Here is a 22,136-nt window from a genome sequence, read left to right on the forward strand (position 1 = left end):
ACCAAATTTAAAAGTCTGAAGATCCGGACCAAACAAAGTTGGTGTGAAAGCAACCAGAATTTGTTATCATCATCACGACATCTGCTCATCAACTTTACTTACCCAGAGGCTGGACACTCGCTGGACACTCCAGCTGGATCTCCAGGAGCTCACTGATGACTTCAGTCTTCTCATCAGTTTTGCTCACTGGATTATCTTGAATGAATGAATTAAAACAGATTAGAATTCACGTTTTAATATGAACTAAATGTATTTCCACCATGACATCGTCATTTCTTTACTTACCCAGAGGTTCCTCCAGATGTTCCTCCTCATTGTCCTCCACTGAGATGCTCATGAGATCATCGATGGCTTCAGCTTCAGCTTCATCAGGCATCTTTGTAATCATCTCATTTTCTGCTTTAATACAAATAAATGTGGTCAGTTTTCCAGCTCTTTCATTTTCATTGTAATATTTTTATTTCCTTTACTCACCCAGAGGCTGGACACTGGCTGATAGAGCCTCAGCAAACAGGATGTCCAGGAGCTCTCTGATGGCTTTAGCTGCTTCATCCTTGGAGCTCACTAGATGATCTTGAGTGAATTCAGACAGATTAGAGCTCATATAAGCTTTAATATAGACTATATGTGTTATTATTATTATCTCACTTTCTGTTCATTTTCTTTACTTACCCAGATGTTTCTCCAGAGGTTCCTCCTCAGAGCCCTCCAGACAGATGCTCGTGGGTTCGTTGGTGGCTTCAGCAGCCGCTTCATCAGCCACCATCATCATCGTCACTGACTCAGTTTCTGTTTTCATAAAAATACAGTCAATTGTGACGGACACTGAATATTATTCAGTTTGGAAAATTATTTCAAAAACACCCTCTTAAGATGTATTTTCCAATTATTACTCTGAAATATTCTGTACTTTTTCCAATTTATTCAGTATGAAATATTAATTTTTCCATATCTCATATGAATTTAGTATCTATGAATGATCTCTGCTATGAACGTTCCATGACTCTTTTGAAATATTCTTTCCCTCCTATGATTTATTCAGTATCCTCTGTGAATTATACAGCACCAACTATGAATTATTAACTATTAACTTTTATTTATATAATGACCTCTGTGAATTATTTAGTATCTATTATAAATGATCATATAATCACTATGAATTATTTTGTATGCACTATGAATTATTTACTGTCCACTATGAATATTCAGCATCCACTATTAATTTTTGACTATCAGCAATTTATATTTAGTGACTACTACAAATTAATCAGTATCTACTGTGATTTATACAGTATCCAATATGGATTATTTAGTGTCTACTATTAATATTTCGTGATTACTGAATTATTTAGTATCTGCAAAGAATTTTTCAGTATCTACTATGAATTTTACAGTGAATTTCACTATGAATGGAACATGTGATGACTCCTATGAATTCTTCAGTGTGTACTATGAATTATACTATATCCATTTTGAATTATACAGTAGCTATTTCAAATTATTATGTAATTACTATGAATTATTCCGTATGTACTATGAATTATTCAGCATCCACTATGAATTGTGTACTGTCCACTATGAATATTCAGCATGATGAACTATTCAGTCTTCATTATACATTATTTAGTATCTGCAATAAATTATTCAGTATCTACTTTGAATATTTAGATGAATTTCTATGAATTTTACAGTGTTTACTATGAATATTTCAAGACGACTATGAATTTTTCAGTACACGCTATGAATTATTCTGTATCCACTTTGAATTCTTCAGTATCTACTATGAATATTTAGTGGCTACTATGAATTATTCATTGTCTGCTGTAAATTATTCAGTGTCCACTTTGAATTATTCAGAACCTACCATGAATTGTTCAACATCCCCCATGATTTATTCAGCATCTACTATGAATATTTGGTTATCACTACTATTATTCAGTGTCTATTATGAATATTCTCTCATTAACTCACTCAGAAGCTGCTCCATGTGTGTCTCAACCTCATCCAGCAGCGTCTTCATTAGATGTTTTATGGCTTCGTCCACCTCTTCAGTGAGGTTCTCCTGTTGTGAGGGTGCCGTGTTCTCCAGCGTCTCAGCCGAAACGCTTTTAAGGCAGCCGGACACGAGGCCTACTGGCAGGTCCAGAACATCGGCCTCTTCCTCCACCTTTGCTGGCTGCTGGTTTGTTTGGCTGTTTTCTTTTTCTACTTCTTCCTCTTTGTTGATGTTCTTCCTTTCTTTCTTCCACTGAATCTTCCATTTCGTCCCGCTCCTCTTCTCCTTTCCTCTCTTTCTCTTCTCACTCTGCCGCTCCTCCTTTCTCTCGCTGTCTGTGTCCGAGTCGTCCTCATGGACTCGGCAGCGCCAGAACCAGAGGCAGCTCATTGTAGCAGCTGGTCTCTTCGGGGCTCCACACAGAATGTTGTGAAACAGCAGTGTGATGGAACTTATCTGCATCTTCACCTTTATGACATCACACCCTGTAGCCTTTAGTCCATTATGAGGAACTTTTAACAACATTCTACATTCTATTACGCTCACTGCTGACCAGTGAAGGACAAACTACAGTCTAGTGGACACAATGTAGTGACCCCTGAGGAGGAGAAAAACATTCAAGATTTGAACTTTTCAAAAGTGTTTAATATGAAAAGTACAAACTTTTAATGTTCAGACGTTAAACTTTCTTCAGTTCAGACTGAATGTGTTGTTTTTGTCCATCTTATGATGACGTATGTGTTTAAGCTCGAATTTAGCCATGATTAAATATATTAAACGCGTTTAGTTTTGTTTTGTAGTGCTTTTTTGAACAGCTTATGAGCTGCTATTACACGTGAAATATATTTTAAATATTCTGCTCGATTTACTGAAACACTTCAATCCTACTTATTGAGTTATACTGCAACCAAAATACACGCAAATGCATCTGAAATCACGTAAATATACTTAAGCACATTAAACAAATAAAATATGTATTTAACAATATTTTCAAAAACGGTTAATGTATAAACTCTGAATTTAAAATATATTAGAAATTACTAAACACAACTTATACCCACTTTAATTATGTTTAACTAATGTTGAAATTCACCTTCTTTGCCTACAAGTGCTTTTCTGTTCTAAACTAGAACTTACGGTACACTAAATATATTAAAATACATATTACAAATATAAAAAATTAAACATATTTTAAATGTGAACTCATAGGTGTATCAATATCAATATGATTGGTAATTAATTGGAAATGTATTGCAATGAAAATGCTACAAAATGTAATAAAGCGAACTTTAAAATAATTTCTTTAGAAAACATTATGCTAAAAATCCATGCAGGTTGATGGCATTTAAAAATTAAAAGTTTTGCGTGTGTCGTGTCGTAACAGTATGTTAGGAAATACATTTATTGAAGTGTTTTCCTTTAATAATAATATATTATATATAGATAATAAAGAATCGTTTGTTTAAAAATATACTTTGTGAAAAATACAGAAATGTATATTTTAGGTGAATTTCCATAAAAATACATGAAATAAAAATCTACTTTTATTGTTCTCGATATACTTCAGGTATAATGTTGCTGTATTAAATCTGCTTCTTGTTCACAGGTGAATTATAATGAAGCTGCTGTTTAATTAATCAGATCCTCCAAATATTTAACTCATAATCTGAGTCAGAAAGAGTTTCTGCTGATTGACAGCTTTAAGATAAAGTGATGTAACTCACACTTTCATCACCCTTACAGTACAGATCTAGAGTAACACTATAATAAACTCTCAGATATCTATCATTGTGTATAATCCTGCTGTAATAATCTGTATCCTCCTCTGTGTGGCGCTCCTGTGGAGCTGTTTTACAGTCATCTATAGTACATGTGGAGGATCCTGCAGAGGAGGAAAAAGGACAGAGAAGCTCTACTTCAGTGAAGGAGGATCTCTGGGTGGAGATTTTGTGTCAAACTTTTACTGATCAAAACGAAATGCGGAGCCAAAATATATAATTTAGTGAAAGTCAAAGAGAATCTACATTTAAATATCAGTACAGTGGGGTCCAAAAGTCTGAGAGCGCTAAAGAAAAGGCTTCTGTTTAGCATTTATTACTAATTTAATGCACCTTTTTCATTACAAATCAGCAACAGTGGAATCTCTGAAATTTTAACATGAATTTCAGAATTTCTCCTTATTTGGTGGGGTGTCCCTGTAGCTTTAATGGCAGCGTCCACTCGAGCTGCGTGACGTCCACGAGTCTGTGCAAAAGCCTCTGAGAGCAGATCAGATCCACCTGAGAGTCGAGTTTCACTGAAAAAGACGAGACTAAAACCAAACCTGAGCTTTCAGCACGAAGAGCTTAACATGGTCAGTGTCTTAGATCTGCTTCGGCTTAAATAGTGATCTAGAACCACAGCAGAACCTTCGACAGTTCCTCTTCATTCAAAAGGCTTCATGAAGAAATCCCAGATTCTCAGTGGGGTGTTGGGGCCTCCCTGTACAGAACAGTGAAAAGGGAATGTTTACATTAAATTAACTTCAGTGCTCGGCAGCAACTGATCTTAAGTATGTACTTAAGTATATTTATGTGATTTCAAATACATTCAAGTGTACTGAAGTGTTTCAATGTAATAACAGCTCATAATTAAAAAATACACTGGGTCATTAGAGCCACTCCAAAATGTGTTTACTGGACATCTCAGTGTCACTGCTGGACTGAGAATAGTCCACCAACCAAAAATATCCAGCCAACAGCGTCCTGTGGGCAGCGTCCTGTGACCACTGATGAAGGACTAGAGGATGACCAACACAAACTGTGCAGCAGCAGATGAGCTATCGTCTCTGACTTTACATCTGCAAGGTGGACTGACAACATGAGAGTGTCTAATAGAGTGGACATAGTGTTTGAAAACTCCTGCAGCACTGCTGCGTCTGATCCACTCGTACCAGCACAACACACACTAACACACCACCACCACGTCAGTGTTACTGCAGTGCTGAGAATGATGCACCACCCAAATAGTACCTGCTCTGTGAGGGTCCATGGGGGTCCTGACCACTGAAGAACAGGGTAAAAGGGGGCTAACAAAGTATCAGAGAAACAGATGGACTACAGTCTGTAACTGTAGAACTACAAAGTGACCCTATATAGTAAGAAACAAGGAGGTGGTCATGATGTTATGCCTGACCGGTGTGTATCAGCTTCCCTTTTAAACCTGCTCTGGTGTTACTTGGTATTAGATGGAGAACAAATTGATTGTATGGCCCATCCCTAACAGAGCTAATCAGTGGCCACACACGTTTTCAGCGACTCTGGTTCCGGAGGAAGAAATCTCATTCATTTTCTCCACAGACATTTCGAAAAGCCCGTATAAAAGAGAGTTTTAAGCTCTCAACCGAACCGAACAGCTACGAGATTGAATCATGACTTTATGAAATTAAATCGTAGAGAAAAAAGTTCTGAAAAACGAACATGACGTGTTTACTGTCAGAATGAACTACATATCCCACGAACCACAGCGAAGGGTTGGGGCGGGGGCGGAAGGGTTTTCCCGCCTGCGGCTTTTCCAGCAAGCTGATTGGCTGTTTTTTACTGAAGGGCGGAACTTTCTCCACAAATAGACCATAGATATCCATACCCAGATGCCACGTTTGTCTATTGGTCTCTATCTGAGGCGATACGTCTGCGCGTCCGCCATGTTGGAGAGGTCCAGATCCGCTTGTGAACAGATTCACTTGTATTGAGAGACGAAGAGTCTCAGGATTAAATCAGCGATTTTCACCAAATCTGTTTAGTTATAATCCTCAGACACAGATTAATCCAGGCTGCACGGATCTGCTCTCGGTAGCTTTTATTACTTTAATAACTGATCATGATAATTAGCCGTCCGGACCAGCAGAAAAGTATTCAGTCTGTACCTGACGTTAAAAACCGAGTGTAGCACGAGAAACACAATCAGACACATCAGCAAATCCATCAGCGTGTGAATCACTTCTAATCTTTATACACAGGATGAAGCTAAAGTTGGCTTCCTATTCGCCAGCTTCTTGTTTGAGTTTTCCTGTTCCACCTTAAACAGCGCAGCAGTCACTTTCTGGTGCCTGAAGCTGCACCATTTAAGGTGGAACGGATTAAGGAATGCTATTACTACACGTATTAGCCATCATCGTAAATAAATAACTACTACATAAAGTTAAGATCACCTGAATAGACTATTAGGTGAAATAGGCTTAATATAAAACAATCACATCAACAGGTTCTCTGTGCTTCACCAACCACACGGCCATATCTACACAAACATCACACAGACATGAGTGTGGATCACTGCGTTCCCTCCGTTATATAATCCTGTCCCTCTTTCTGAGTGTAATATTCCTGAAATAGTGTAATTTTGGACAGTATCTTTCTTAAACTGCCGCTCTGTAATGGTACTGAATGCAGTCCAGCGCGATGTTGACCGCCCCTAAAATGGCGGCTCCGTTGACGTGCCTGGCTGGACCCAACGCGGCATCTCGGTCTGTATATCTATGGTGTAGAGAACCCTGCAGTCCGAGTGGTGGCGCTAAGTCTGTAACTGCGGTTCCCCAACGCTAAGAAGGAGGAGAAGAAGGTCCCGCTGCGCTCGGTTCGCTACGGCGGTCAGTGTTGATGGAGAAACCGGAGCTGCGCTGCTGAAGGTTCGTTAACTGAGACTGTTTGCACCGTGTTTTTCATTCTTCTCCGCAAAATGGTCCGATTTTTAAAGCGTGAGGAGCCATAAAGTAACACAGGAGCCGCACCTGGCCTTTTCGGCCAGGTAGCTTAGCTCATCTTATTAGCTTCTTGTTCGAATTTTCCCGTTCCACCTTAAATGGTGCAGTCTTACACTCTGGCCTCAGGCGCCGGAGCGCAGCTGCTGCTCCACTTAAGGTGGAACGGGAAAATTCGAATGGGAAACCAACTTCCTCGTCGATTTTTCAACATTTCCGCATAATTAAGTTGTTAAGATGTAAACAAAGTCAGTCCTTCAGAGAAAGATGTTACATAAAACGAGTATGAATACGCTGCCTGACGGCTTGTTATATTTTAGGGAAGATTTTTAGCACTAAGTTCATGGTGGAGGGATACATGCAGGGCCTTGTGAGGCAAAATAGTCCCCAGAGAAAACATAATAATAATAATAATAATAATGCGTTTTATTTATAATGCACCTTTCACTTAAAGGTGCCACAAAGGTAAATTCAGTGCAATGATAAAAGTGTAATATTTAGAAAAAATAATACATAATAAAAAAAAATCAAACAAAAAAGTAAATAATAAAAGCAGTGAACCGCCATAACATTTAATGAGAGACCTTTCTAAATAAAATATTTCCGTACTGCACTCAGTGCCACAATTACATTTAAGAAAAGGCATTTCAAAATAAAAGCCTTTAGGCTGATATTTATTAACACATCATTTTACAGATTTTCTGTAAAAAGGGACATGATAATGATAGGCTAAATAATAAAGATCTTTCTTGAGAAAATAATAAAAGGATGTCATTGTAAAGGGGGAAACTCCACCGATATTTAAAAAGTGTACATAAAAAAAGTTATTCCGAGTGGTTTGTTGTGAAATGCCTTTGTAAATAAAAATGTCTTACTGCAGATTTTTCACTGTTTTCCATCATCATCATTCCATAAAGACTCGTGTAGGTTCACTGGTGGTTCTGGATAGTAAATAAAATGTCTATATTTGTGTTGTAGTCATGGCGACCCCTGGTTCCTATCACCACCACTGTAAAGACATCTGAACCGTTTCACACCAAACCACTCTGAATCACTCTGATTACACCTCACACACTGCGTTATGGAGAAATCTATAATTTAGATATATTGGTGGAGCGCTCCTTGAAGAATGGAGTGTCTTTCCACCGTCTGCATAAGAATTTCTACAGTCTCCATAGTGAATCCAGCACTGTGTTATATTTTCTGTGGTAAGGCAAGTTGAAGCTGGGTCATAGGAAGCGCTACTGTCATTTATGCTGTTCTCTATAAAAGAAAAAAGCTTTGTTTGATTCTGTATAAGATTGTCTGCAATTTCACATCAGCACAACAAGCGTTAAGCTGCAGTATATAATATTTTTTTGTTAAAACTGAAATGAAATTAATTAGTGAGTGAGAAAATAAAAACAGGCTAAAATATGGTGAGCAGCGCTGCAGCAAGTCGCCTTATAAAGCCTGAAATGACCATTTAAAGGTCAGAGGCTTCAGGTTGAGTTTTTCACACCACATCATACGTCTTTACATATTAGCATCACACATAGAGGCACAAAGCTCTGGTTTGATGTTTAGGTCTCAAATGATCTTAATCAACATTATACTGATAATAATAATAATAATAATAATAATAAAAAGAAGAATTTCTTTATTTATAGAGCACTTTTATGCCAGCAGCAGCTCAAAGAGCTTCAGACAGGTGATAAAGCTTAACAGTAATACAAGAATCTTTACATATCAGTTTAAAATGATATACGACAATGACACAGATCAAATAAAAAAAAACAAGATATGTAGAACAGCTGAACTTTAAAATGTTAGTATTTTCTAGATTTTCTTTATCTTTTATTTTTTATACTATTTATTTATTTATTATTATTTTTATTAATATTAACAACAGACAGTATATGAGACAGACAAAGTAAGTGAAAAACAAGACAAGCCAAACAGGAGGAAAAAAAAATATATATATATATATATAATGACCACCTCTTTGTTTCTACGCTCATTGTCCATTTTATCAGCTCCACTTACTATATAGGTGCACTTTGTAGTTCTACAGTTACAGACTGTAGTCCATCTGTTTCTCTGATACTTTGTTAGCCCCCTTTTACCCTGTTCTTCAGTGGTCAGGACCGCCATGGACCCTCACAGAGCAGGTACTATTTGGGTGGTGGATCATTCTCAGCACTGCAGTAACACTGACGCTCACTGTCCACTCTATTAGACACTCCTACCTTGTCGGTCCACCTTGTAGATGTAAAGTCAGAGACGATAGCTCATCTGCTGCTGCACAGTTTGTGTTGGTCATCCTCTAGTCCTTCATCAGTGGTCACAGGACGCTGCCCACAGGACGCTGTTGGCTGGTTATTTTTGGTTGGTGGACCATTCTCAGTCCAGCAGTGACACTGAGGTGTTTAAAAACTCCAGCAGCACTGCTGTGTCTGATCCACTCAGACCAGCACAACGCACACTAACACACCACCACCACGTCAGTGTTACTGCAGTGCTGAGAATGATCCACCACCCAAATAGTACCCAATACTTGCCAAGATGTCATTTTTTTGCAGTGTAGGAACAATTTTCAGCTATTTTTCTTATACTTTTGATGCATTTCACAGTATTTCGTTTTTTCTATTATCCAGAAAAGAATGGCGTCCTGTTACGACTCCTCCCCCGTCCACTTCCCTACATGGCTCACCTCCGCAGACACCTCAGGAGAAGCCTCCAAGGAAGATTATGTGACGCTGCTGAAGACAGAAGACATTAAAGTTGAGAACATCGACTTCGGAGAGAGCTGCAGTTCTCAGCAAGCGCCCTCCGACGCTCTCTGCGCCGAAACGCCTTCCAGACGAACTCAGAAAGATCCGGACATGGATATATTTTACCACTGCTCAGAGTGCGGTAAGAACTTCACTAAACTGGGTAACCTCCAGACGCACCGGCGCATTCACACGGGAGAGAGGCCGTATCTCTGCTCGGAGTGCGGGAAGGGTTTCATCACTCTGAACCACCTCCAGATACACCAGCGCGTTCACACGGGAGAGAAACCGTATCAGTGCTCGGAATGCGGGAAGAGTTTTAATCAGCAGATAAGTTTAAAAGAGCACCAGCGCATCCACACGGGGGAGAAGCCGTACGACTGCGTGTTCTGTGGGATGAGTTTTAGGCAGAGAGGCACCCTCAGAAAGCACGAGCGCGTCCACACCGGAGAGAAGCCCTACATCTGCTCGGAGTGTGGGAAGAGCTTCAGCCTGAGGAGCAGCCTCCAGAGACACCAGCGCATTCACACGGGAGAGAGACCGTATTACTGCTCGTACTGCGGGAAGAGCTTCATACAGCATAGCAATCTCAAACTACATCTGCGCAGTCACAAGACGGAGAGGCTGTATCGCTGTTCGGACTGCGGGAAGAGTTTTACTCTGAAGAGTAGCCTCCAGAGACACCAGTGCATCCACACAGGAGAGGAGCCGTATGACTGTTCATAATGGGGGGGGGTCTGGAGTCGCATCAGCGCGTTCACACAGGAGAGAAACCGTATTATTGCTCAGAGTGTGGGCGAAACTCCAGGCGTTCAAACGCTGCAAGTGCATTAAAGCTACGTTCACATTACAAGCCTCGTTGCTCAAATCCGATTTTCTGCTCAAATCCGATCTCTCTGACAGGATGGTTCACACTCGTTTAGGTAAGTGACTCAAATCTGTCGTTAATGTGACGAACCGGCGTCCTGAAATGACCCTCATGAGCTCATCCTACTCAGTAACGTCACGTGAATGAATCACGAGCATCATCAGCACAAACTAACGAGCAGAACGAGCTTCGCTGAGAAGATCATTAACTCTGATCAGCTCTCAGCTTCATTATTAGAGCGAGACGAAGGAGAAAAAGGTGAGATGAGCTGCTTTTCCGCCGTTTACAGGCTTTAACTTCTGTTCGGCGCTGTTGCCATGGTAACGCTGAATGATGGCGCAGTGGAAAAAACACATGAATTCCGATCTGAGCGTCACATTAAGTCACATGGCCACGAATCGGATACGTATCCGATTTAGGACCACATATGAAAGTGGCTCAGGTCGGATTTGAGAAGATCAGATTTGTGTCCACACAGCTCTGAAAACATCAGATCTGAGTCACATTAGGGCAAAAAATCAGATTTGTGACACTTCAGCCTGGTAATGTGAACGTAGCCCAAGACGGAGGAGGGAACTCGTTCATGACACTTTTTGGAATCATCATCATCTAATGGTGTTTTTCCACCGGGCAGTGCAGGACGGTAGATGATCACGTAGGGCTGGGCAATATGACAATATATATCGTTATTGTGATAAATTATTTCACAGTATGCTTGTTTGAACATATCGAGCATGATGTCAGTATGTAGAACACTGACCCAGCTGCCTGTGTCATTATAAAGAGTACAAAATTAGTCCCCTTTAATAATAATAATAATAATAATAATAATAGTAATAATAATAGTAATAAAGTTTTTATTTATATTGCACCTTTCATACATTAAATGCAGCTCAAAATGCTTTGCAGTAAAAGCAAAAGAGAAAGATAAATGAAAAACAGAGAAAGGTAAATAAACAGAGAAGGGAAAGTAAAAATCTAATCAAAAATAGAACAATTTAAAAAAAGAATCCAACAAATACAACCCCATTTCCGCACGCTGTGCAAAAAGTAAACAAAAACAGAATGTAGTGATATGCAAATCTTGTAAACCCTATATTTAATTGAAAATAGTACAAAGACAACATATCAGATGTTGAAACTGAGAAATGTTACTGTTTATAGAAAAATATTTGCCCATTTTGAATTTGATGCCAACCACAGATTCCAAAAAAGTCGGGACGGGGGAAACAAAAGACTGGTAAAGTTGTGTAATGTTAAAAAAAACACCTGGAGGTTAATTGGCAACAGGTCAGTAACATGATTGGGTATAGATAAAGCATCCCAGAGAGGCGGAGTCTATAATAGTAATAACAGAAAAGGAGCACCAAATGCATAAAACAGTGACTGATATGAATAAAAGAACAAAGTAATTAGTTTTTAATTAGTAAGGAATGTTTTGTCGTTTAAAATGTTCTGCAGCGCAGTATTTTTGATAGTGTAATGTAGTGTAATGTAGCACTATTGGTTCTTTTTTTTCTCTGTTCCAAATGATCACGTCTGAAAAAATAAATACCGTGACATATCGCTTATCGTGAACATTTCTTGAAGTATTGTGCTGTTGCCATATCGCCCACCTCTATGATCGCGTGTTTTGTCCTTTCCACTGCTAAGTGAACTGGACCATACCTGAGTACCCTTTTGACTTTGGTCACCCTTATTGTAGTTGTGCCAAGCTGGAACATGGATGGAGCTGGTAATGGTGCAAAACACTCATCGGTAAAACGCAGTCGTCACTGGACTTCTCACGTTAGTCATGATCGTGAAATTTTAGCAGGCGATTCGCTGCCAGTTTAATATTTTATTTGTTTGTCTGTTGTATGCAACTGTTAAAGGATGAGCCTAAAGTGACAGATTAAATGGATTATCTATCTAGATCCCCAGCTGTCAATGCTTTGTTTACACTGCAGGAATCAAAATCAGATTTGTTTCTTATATCTGACTGTTTAGACTTACTGTGGTCTGTGGTCTGTGGTAATGATGCACGCAGGGGCAGAAATTAGTAAACCTAACAACGGTAAGTAGTTAATACAACAATTTACAACTGAGTTTCACTTTTTATTAGCTGCAGGTTGACCTGGGGCGCGTTCAATCTCAAAACGTTGTGCACCGTTTTGCTACGGTTTCCAGGTTGATGGGTGTCAGAGGTGTTGTTGCGCAATCAGCAGCCACGTGTATATGAAGCCCGTTGCATTAATAAGGCAGAGCACACAGTGGATTCTAATAAAAGTCCTCTACAAACATGGCTGAATACGTTGGATGTATTTTGTTTTGTGAGTTTTACACATTTTTTCAAACTCATTTCATCAAGAACACCAAGAACGGCCGTCTCAGCTGCCTGGAACACTTTCGTAAAACGAGCAGAGCTTGTTTTAAAAGTTGTTCACGTCCTTGAATTCATCTTTTTTGCCTTATAAAGTGTGAAGTCACTGATTAATTAAAGCATTCGTCCGTATATCGTATTTTATTTAGAAGTATTTGTTTATATGTAATTTATCGGAATACATAAGATCATCTCTATATTTCTGTGAAGAAATGAAAAAGCAACAAACTCAATGCAGCGGCTCCATTTTCTCTCACCTGTTCCCTCATAAGTGTCGCGCCGCTCTGGTGACGCAACCATGCAGCCTCGTTAGGACTGATCCATTTGTGTGACCAACAGGCTGCTAAGGAGGAGTCTTCATAGGACAGTCCTACCGAGGACCTGCACTGCCCCGGCTGCAGCTTTGGCTTTGGAACACAGTTCATAGAAATATTGAGAAACAAAGTAAAAAATGTTGATTAAACCCTCTTAAAAAAGACGGTTCTTCAGGGGTTCTATATAGAGCCATGAACACTCAAAAACCCTTTGCATGATTAAGTGGTTCTTTGCATCATGAAAGGGTTCTTCAGATTAATGGAGAATCTGTTTTTTATATGACATCGTAACAACAGAAGAACGCTTTTTGGTGACCTATAGAACCGTGAAGAACCATTTCACCATGCAGAGAACCCTGTAATCATGCAGTAGGTTCTTTGAGAGTTCATGGTTCTATATAGAACCATTTTCTTTAGTAAAGAACGCCTGAAGAACCATCTTTTTTAAGAGTGTAGGAGATTATGTAATAATTTTAACAGGCCCATTTAAAACCCGACACAGTAAAAAGTAAATCACAGCTTGGAACTCGTCCATTGATGCTACTGTTTGTGTTCACAGTGAACGTTGGAGTCGATGGAGAAATGGTGTGAAGCCAAATATAACTGCCGAATTTCATGACTCTGGTATTTGAAGGGAAACACACAGGTACTTTTTCAGGCAGACTTTTGGGTCTATTTTTGGTGTTATCAGACGGCTCAGTAGAGAAACCCCACAGCCTACTTACTACAACAGTGTTTACAGTGGTCCTGTCTTTCTCTGTTATCGGTTATCAGGGGATTAAAGTGTTTGTAGACAGATTAAACTGTTCCGCATATGACTAGCATGTCAGACTGGGTTCCCTCCAGGCCTTGCTAATCATCTAATGAGCTAAATCAGGTATACAGGGTGATTCAACAAGATTCATCCGATTTCAAAATGATTAATTTCACTTGTAAATCATTACAGATCAATGCAGTGAACTGTAAATGGTTTAAATGAGCATTAAGTTTATTATGTAATTGTACAAGGTCTCAGTCTGAACCTCCTCCAGCTGTACAGACAACATCAACGCCATAGTCAGATTCATCCCATACTGGATTGAGCATGTCGGGTGTCGCTGCACTCGTGGCTTTTTCAGTGCGATTTCGGAGATCATCCAGTGTTGTGGAACCAGCGACGAACGCTCTGAGCTGTTGGAGGTTCACTGCCAGACTGACAGTCAGAAACTCTATGACCCCCTCTGTCAATTGGATTGTGATTGGTTCCTCACGGTGGCACCTCACGGTTGTAAATATATGGCGCTTTGGAATCTGATGAATCTTTTTTTAATCACCCTATGTCGACTGGACTCCAGTCACAATATCACAATAACAGCTAATAGGGATCCTAAAAATAAACAAAATAAACCCTGTATTTAAGTGCTGAAGCACCTGCCAGAACAGAAGTCTGACAAGTGTGACATTAGGGTCGGGCAATATGACAATTTATATCATTATCATGATAAATTATATCATAATATAATGCAGTGTGCTTTTCTGAACATATCACACATCATCAGTACTTGTAGACGCTGACCAGCTGCATGTTGCATTGTAAAGAGAGCAAAATTAGTCCAGTTTAACAGGATTTTGGGCCAAATTTTGAATAGAAATTGTTGTCTTCACAGTTTATAGTATTTTTACAATGCAGCACTGCTGGTACTTCTTTCTCAGTTTCCAGGTGATCAGATGTCTGAAAAAGTACATATCGTATTATTGCGATATTTTCGCCATATCGCCCACCTCTAAGATGTGATCTTCACCCTGTTCCTGTACTTTTTAAAATGGTTATTGTGCGCAAAATGATGTTTTCACTGTTGACAGTGAAACAGTTGCTTTTCCAGATGTTTTTAAAACTGCCCTGGTTGAAGCCTTTATTAAAAAAGAGTAGCCTGGGTTTTGCTGCAAGTTGTTTTACAGCTCTTTCCTTTTTTAAGTAGTTTTAGAGAAAGTTGTTTTAAAATAATGAAATTCCTGTCAAGTTTTTCGTTGTGTTGAGTGTTGAGACTGTGTTGTAAATGCCCTCAGACTTTATCCTGATGCACAGAATCCATTTGTTTTGGTCTTTCAGGATTTTGGTGCAAATTCAGAGGCAGTTGATCACAAGATTCTAATCCATTGTCATGAAAACTGCACCTTTCTTGTTTGGAGTCCCCCAGGGTTCAGTTTTAGGGCCTTTGCTTTTCTCTTTGTATGTTACCTCACGAAACCGGATATGGGGATGATGTGTGATCATACATTTCCATTCCTTGTGAAGATCAAAACTCTGCTGACAAGCTTACCAGCCGTGTGTTGAATGTTTCTCACTCGATGTCTCAGTTATTTCTACAATTAAGTGAAGAAAAAACTGAAATACTGATTCTTGGTACTAAAATTCAGAGGAAGCTGCTTTGTGAAAAACAAAAGTAGTTTTTACTCATTTGAGGTTCCTGAAGTTAAACAGTGAAACAGTTTTTTTTTCCAGATGCTTTTAAAACTGCCATGGAGAAGCCTTCATTAAAAAAAGAGTAGCCTGGGTTTTGCTCAATTATTTTACAGCTGTTTTAAAACTTCGTTTTTAAAGTAGTTTTAGAGAAAGTTGTTTTCAAATAATGAAATTCCAGTCATGCTGAGACAGCATCAGTCCCTGTTGTGAATGCCCTCGGCCTTTGTGCTGATGCGCAGAATCCTTCTGTTTTGGTCTTTCAGGGTCTTGGTGCGAATTCGGGTGCAGTTGATCACAAGGTTCTAATCCACCGTCTTGAAAACTCCACATCTTTTGTTTGGAGTCCCCCAGGGTTCAGTTTTAGGGCCTTTGCTTGTCTCTTTGTATGTGTTGCCTCACGAAACCTGATATGGGGTTGATCTGCAATCATAGATTTCCATTCCTTCTGAAAAATAGGGACTGACAGGCTTATCAGCAGTCTGTCAGATGTTTTTAGCTCAGTGTCTCAATTGTTGTACAATAAAGTGGAAAAAAACGGAAATACTGTTTCTTGGTACGAAAATTTGGAGGGAGCTGCTTTGTGAAAAACAAAGTAGTTTGTACTCATTTGAGATCGCTAATGTCTTTTCTCTCTCAGAGCAACGCAGAGAAACTCTTTGCTGCGTTTGTTCGGCAGGGTTGATCACTATAATGATCTTCTTACTGGAGAAAACAGCCCATCCTCTAGAACCCGTACAGAACACAGCAGCACGGATCCTCACAGCACCAACACAGAGAGCTCATATCGCCCCGTTTACACGCTGCACTGACCGCCTGGATCTGTTAGAGAGAGTTTAAAGCTCTGCTGCTGGTTTTTAAAGCTCTAAATGACCTTAAAGCTCCTGACCGTCTGTTTATGATCTGAAATCTGCAGGTTCTGACCTTCTGAACTCCTTCAGTAAAAAACGTATCTCTTCAGTTTAGCTTTAATTTAAATTCTACCTTTTTGTGTTTATCTTTTAATTGTATCGATGCTGTTGTCTCAGTTTATTTTAATCAATACTTTTAATTTGTTCTATTTGTTTTCTTTCATTGCTGTTACGGAACATTAACGGTAATAAAAATGTCACTGAACCCACCTTGTTTTTATTAATCACCTGTCTGTAAAGCTCATGGAGGAAAAGTTCTCTGTGGATAAACATTATTATGGTGGTCCTAGTAAAAACTCATTCTACACACTTAAAGATGGTTCTTCAAGCGTTCTTTAGTAAAGAAGATGGTTCTATGTAGAGCCTTAAACACTGAAAGAATCCTTTGCATGATTAAATGGTTCTCTGCATGGTGAAATGGATCTTCAGACTGATGGAGAATGTGTTGCCTATGGTTCTGTATAGCACCAAAAGGGTTCTGCTATTGCATTCACACTTGACCTTGTAACAACAACATAACTGTAAAGAACCATTTACAACACATTCTCCTACCATTTCACCATGCAAAGAACCGTTTAAGCATGTAATGGTTTTATGTAGAACTAAATAGATCTACATAGAACCATTGCCTTTACTAAAGAACCTTTTTTAAGTGTGTCCTAAATTTTAACTCTGCTTTTTATGTACATTAGTAAAAATTAACTGATTGTTCACATGAATACAAGTTCAGAGATGTTTATATAATTTCATTTTGTGGTGTCAGCAGTGTTGCTGAACACGGTGGTATTGTTTTAAAGACCAATCAGCCAAACAAAAACACATTCTTGATACAATGAAAGATTTATTTCATGTAAGGGAAGAAAAGCATTTTAACATCTGTCAATTTCAAGTGCTTTATTAGACCTCGGGCAGGGGTCGGCAACACGCGGCTCCATCTGAAACGCTGGAGTTAATGTAGAACTGCTAATTCACCCTTTAACCCTGAAGATCAGCGCAGACTGCTGGTCACCATAGCAACACAGACAACGGTCTTGCCTAGCTAGTAGCTAATGAAACGGCAAAGAGAGAGATTTAAGACGGACATTGATAATTTGGAGATGAATGGACCTATTAAATTAGATATACAGCATGATTCAAAAAGATTCATCCGATTTCAAAATGATTTATTTCGCTTGTAAATCGTTACAGATCAAAGCAGAGAACTGTAAATGGTTTAAATGAGCATAAAGTTTATTATGTAATTGTACAAGGTCTCAGTCTGAACCTCCTCCAGCTGTACAGACAACATCAACACCATAGTCAAACTCATCCCATACTGGATTGAGCATGTTGGGTGTCGCTGCACTCACGGCTCTTTCAGTGCGATTTCGGAGATCATCCAGTGTTGTGGAACCAGCGACGAACGCTCTGAGCTGTTGGAGCTTCACTGCCAGACTGACAGTCAGAAATTCTATGACCCCCTCTGTCAATTGGATTGTGATTGGTTCCTCACGGTGGCGCCTCACGGTTGTAAATATATGGCGCTTTGGAATCGGATGAATCTTTTTTTAATCACCCTATGTCGACTGGACCCCAGTCACAATATCACAATAACAGCTAATGGGGATCCTAAAAATAAACAAAATAAACCCTGTATTTAAGTGCTGAAGCACCTGCCAGAACAGAAGTCTGACAAGTGTGACATTAGGGTCGGGCAATATGACAATTTATATCATTATCATGATAAATTATATCATAATATAATACAGTGTGCTTTTCTAGAAATGGTAGGAGAATGTGTTGTAAATGGTTCTATACAGTTATGTTGTTGTTACAAGGTCAAGTGTGTATGCAACAGCAGAACCCTTTTGGTGCTATACAGAACCATATGCTGCACATTCTCCATCAGTCAGACCTATTTGTGTTTAGAATCACTCCAGCTGGTTTCCGTTTAATCTGCAACAAAAACTGTTAAACACAGTCAGTTTCTCATTCGCCACCTTCTTGTTCAAATTTTCCCGTTCCACCTTAAATGGTGCCTGAGGTGCCAGAATGTAACTGCTGCACCATTTTAAGGTGGAACGGGAAAATTCGAACAAGAAGCTGGTGAATGCGAAGCGACTTCAGCCCCGTAAAAAGTCGAATGTTGAGAGACATTTTTCAAGAAACTGTTCTACTGTTTGGAAAAGTTTCCTGCCGGAGATGTGAGAAAAGCGGCTATAGCTGAGCTTTTTCTTTATATTATATTTTTTAGTCTATACTAGCACTTCAGCACATACTGAGACATATTTACAGCCAAGATAGTAAAATGGACATAAAATGTTGTGGCTCCCAAGGTGGTTAGATTTTTGTTGAAAGGACAAAATGGCTCTTCTTAACATTTGGATTGCCGACCTCTGGTGTGTGGCTACAGCCAAGTGTCTTACGAAAGAAACCTTTATTATTATTATTTTATTTATTTATTTTTGGTAGCAGTTCTTAGTTGGAAAAATGTAAGATAAATTCTTAGCATTTCTTATCTGTTCTCTTAAAAAAACAGTGTCATTCTTGAAAAACTATGCTCTTATTAAAATATGACTAAACCCAGATGGAATCTGGATTTTTAAGGTTGGGTTTTTAAGGTTTTCTGTGGTGATTCAGGAGGAAGATCTGCAGAATCCTGCAGTGTTGTGTATTTGGTTCTAAACTGTTAGACGGCCATTCAGTGGCATCCTCAGTGTGTTTACAGTTAAAAATGCCCACTAAATGAACCATAACTGCATTACAGGAGGATACAAGAAAAATCATCCTAGTCCCACCTTTTTATTCAATTAACAGTCAAACAAGAGTCCAAAAATTCTAAACTTGGAGTTAAAACTGACACATTCAAATTCATGATCATGAAATCTAAATCTGACGTGAATAAAGAAACAAATACGATTCGTATGAGACTGCTGATAGGTTCTTAGATTTAACTAAATTCAACTATTCAACCCCTATATTCTGTATTTACGTATGTTTTTTTTTCTTCAACCCGTTAAACAAAATTAATTTTAAAAGGTTTCTTAAACTTTTTTTAATTTATGAGTGTGAAGGAGGGGCGGCATGGTGGCGCAGTGGGTAGCGCTGTCGCCTCACAGCCAGAATGGCCTGGGTTCGATTTCCGGCCGGGTGACCAGGGTCATTTCTGTGTGGAGTTTGCCTGTTCTCCCCGTGTCTGCGTGGGTTTCCTCCGGGTACTCCGGTTTCCTCCCACAGTCCAAAGACATGCAGTCAGGCTGATTGGACATGCTGAATTGCCCCTAGGTGTGAGTGTGTGTATGTCTGTCTGTCTGTCTGCCCTGCGATGGACTGGCGACCTGTCCAGGGTGTATCCTGCCTTCCGCCCAATGACAGCTGGGATAGGCTCCAGCACCCCACCGCGACCCAGAAGGATAAGCGGTTTAGAAGATGTATGTATGATTGTGAAGGAAATAACTAGTGTTGTGGAAACTGCAGTAAGAAAACCCACCACAACCATTAAAGCTTAAGTGTGAGTTGTGTGTTGGGGGATTTAGTCCTGCTGTTTAGAGGTGAATTTAGTGCTGAGAATCATTTTAATGCTGTTTTCAGTCTTTATCTGTTCTGCATGAGCAGCATAGTGTGAAAGAAGCTTCCACCGAGGTCGGCCGGAGAAGCGGGTACAAGTAAATTAACTGTTATTTATTTAATTTTTTACTTTATTTATTTAACTGTCGCCAATAACATCACGGCTGTGATGATCTACGGCGACCAAATCACAGTCGTGATGTTATATCGCGATAACACACTCCCTCTGTGTTCTACTGCTTAATTATATCATAATAAACAATGCAGGGTTGCGAATAAAATAACTTTTTTGCCTAATTAAATAAATTAATAGGGAAAAATATTTACTGTAACATTGCATTGCCTGGAAATGAATCGAATGACACTGTAATGATGGTGTTACTGGATGATTTTAGTGAACATATTAGAGAAGTTCACTCTCAGTGAGAAGGGAAAGCCCAAAATCACCACATTAAAGGCCAGAAATGTTATTTTTGTGTTCATTTAAATGCTAATTTTAATAATTTTACTTAGTTAAAGTACAGATCCCTTCACTTTTCAACAGCAGTCACGTATTGTGTGGAGGACCAGATTTGCCAAATCGAAAACTAAATAAAACTAAAAATAAATGGCTCAGTAAATTAACCAATAAATAAAAAAAACTAAATAAAGTATATATTGCTTATTGTGATTGTAATTATACACATTTTTCTTTGTCTGTAGTTATATATTTCTCAATTTATTTTGTTTTATTAATGCCATTTTTATTTTTTTATTTCCGTATCGATGTTTTTAACAATTGTTCGCTTTATTTGTTGATTTATGTATTCATTTATTTATTTATTAATTCTTTTTTCAGCAGATCAGCTAAATGGACCAAACTGTCCCCACAGCCTCCAACAGAAGAGTGAATAATGCTGACCTGCATTTTCAGACAGATCAGCCGAGACTCTCAGATCTCTGACTGTCTGCTGTCTGTTAGCAGCCGTTACTGTGCTGTCTGGTCCTTAGTTACCGCTGATAGAGCGAGACATGAACAATTGATCCACAGAATCTGACATCGATCAACCAATAGGAATATTAAGACGCTGTGACATCATTGACTGACAGCCCCTTTATTAGCATAAGGCCAAGTACAGAAAAATATATACAGAAATAAATAAATATAGAAATGAATAGTTATGGAAATAAATGAATAAACACACACACATCACCTAAACCGCTTATCCTTCTGGGTCATGGTGGGGTGCTGGAGCCTGTCCCAGCAGTCATTGGGCGGAAGACAGGATACACCCTGGACAGGTCGCCAGTCCATCGCAGGGCAAAATAAATGAATAGGAAAAAAGAAAAATTGTTAATAAAGAAACATATAAATAAATAAATAAATACACAAATTAGTGAGAGGGGGAAATGACTGAATAGACATAAATAAATGCAGACATATTAATTTATAAAATATTTTATTTATTAATATATTAATTGTTATGTATATTTATTTATTTTTAGATTTATCATTATTCATATATTAATTAACTAAGTCATTTTAATTTGATTTATTTTTCATTTTGGCGAATCTGGTCCTCCATAGTGTGGATGGTGAAAAGGTCTGGGACACAAGCTGAGCTCTGTTCGTGGAAGGTTCTTCCAGCTGGTGGCGCCAGTTCTGTAAGTGAGGTTCTCCATCCGCCGCGAGGAGGAGAAGAAGATGCTGCAGCGGGGAGCAGCGCTGCTGATGGAGGCAGAGAAACAGGAGCTGCGCTCATAAAGGTAGACTGACCACTCTGGACCTCCCTCACTGTCCGACCGGGGTTTGGAGAGGGGTTCTCCTTCTGAAACGCAGAGTCTAGAACATGTACTCCAGCTCCGCAGCAGCCCTCGCCCAGGCTTAGCTCAGTGGGCTAATGTTAGCTCCTCACACTGGCTTTCTGATTATTGGTTATTGATAATCCACAGTGCCTGGCTGGACAGATATCAGAGCTGTAAATGGTTCTTCAAGGGTTCTTCAGTAAAGGGGGTGCTTTATTTATTTAGAACCATGAGTTCTATATAGAACCATTTCATGCTTAAAGGGTTCTTTGCATGGTGCAGTGGTTCTTCAGATTGATGGACAATGTGTTGTAAAGGGTTCTAGGTAGCACCAGAAACTGTTCTGCTGTTATATACAAGCTTGACAACCATATCAGAACCTGTTTTGGTTCTATGCAGAACCCTACACAACACATTGTCCATCAA

The 22,136-nt window shown here is 39.1% G+C and overlaps 1 protein-coding gene across 1 annotated transcript in view; it reads left to right on the plus strand.

The window, feature by feature from the left end:
• Nucleotides 1-6,552: 6,552 nt before the first annotated feature.
• The window catches only part of LOC118818212 (zinc finger protein OZF-like), a 20,765-nt gene continuing 5,181 nt past the window's right edge, over nucleotides 6,553-22,136 (plus strand). Inside the window, exons 1-2 of the mRNA XM_036585409.1 lie at nucleotides 6,553-6,659; nucleotides 9,368-10,107. Coding sequence (XP_036441302.1) covers nucleotides 9,374-10,107 — 734 coding nt within the window. The 5' untranslated portion in view covers nucleotides 6,553-6,659; nucleotides 9,368-9,373. The remainder of the gene's footprint in view (nucleotides 6,660-9,367; nucleotides 10,108-22,136) is intronic.

This window comes from Colossoma macropomum, unplaced genomic scaffold (assembly GCF_904425465.1).
Source record: "Colossoma macropomum unplaced genomic scaffold, Colossoma_macropomum, whole genome shotgun sequence".
NCBI lineage: Eukaryota > Metazoa > Chordata > Actinopteri > Characiformes > Serrasalmidae > Colossoma > Colossoma macropomum.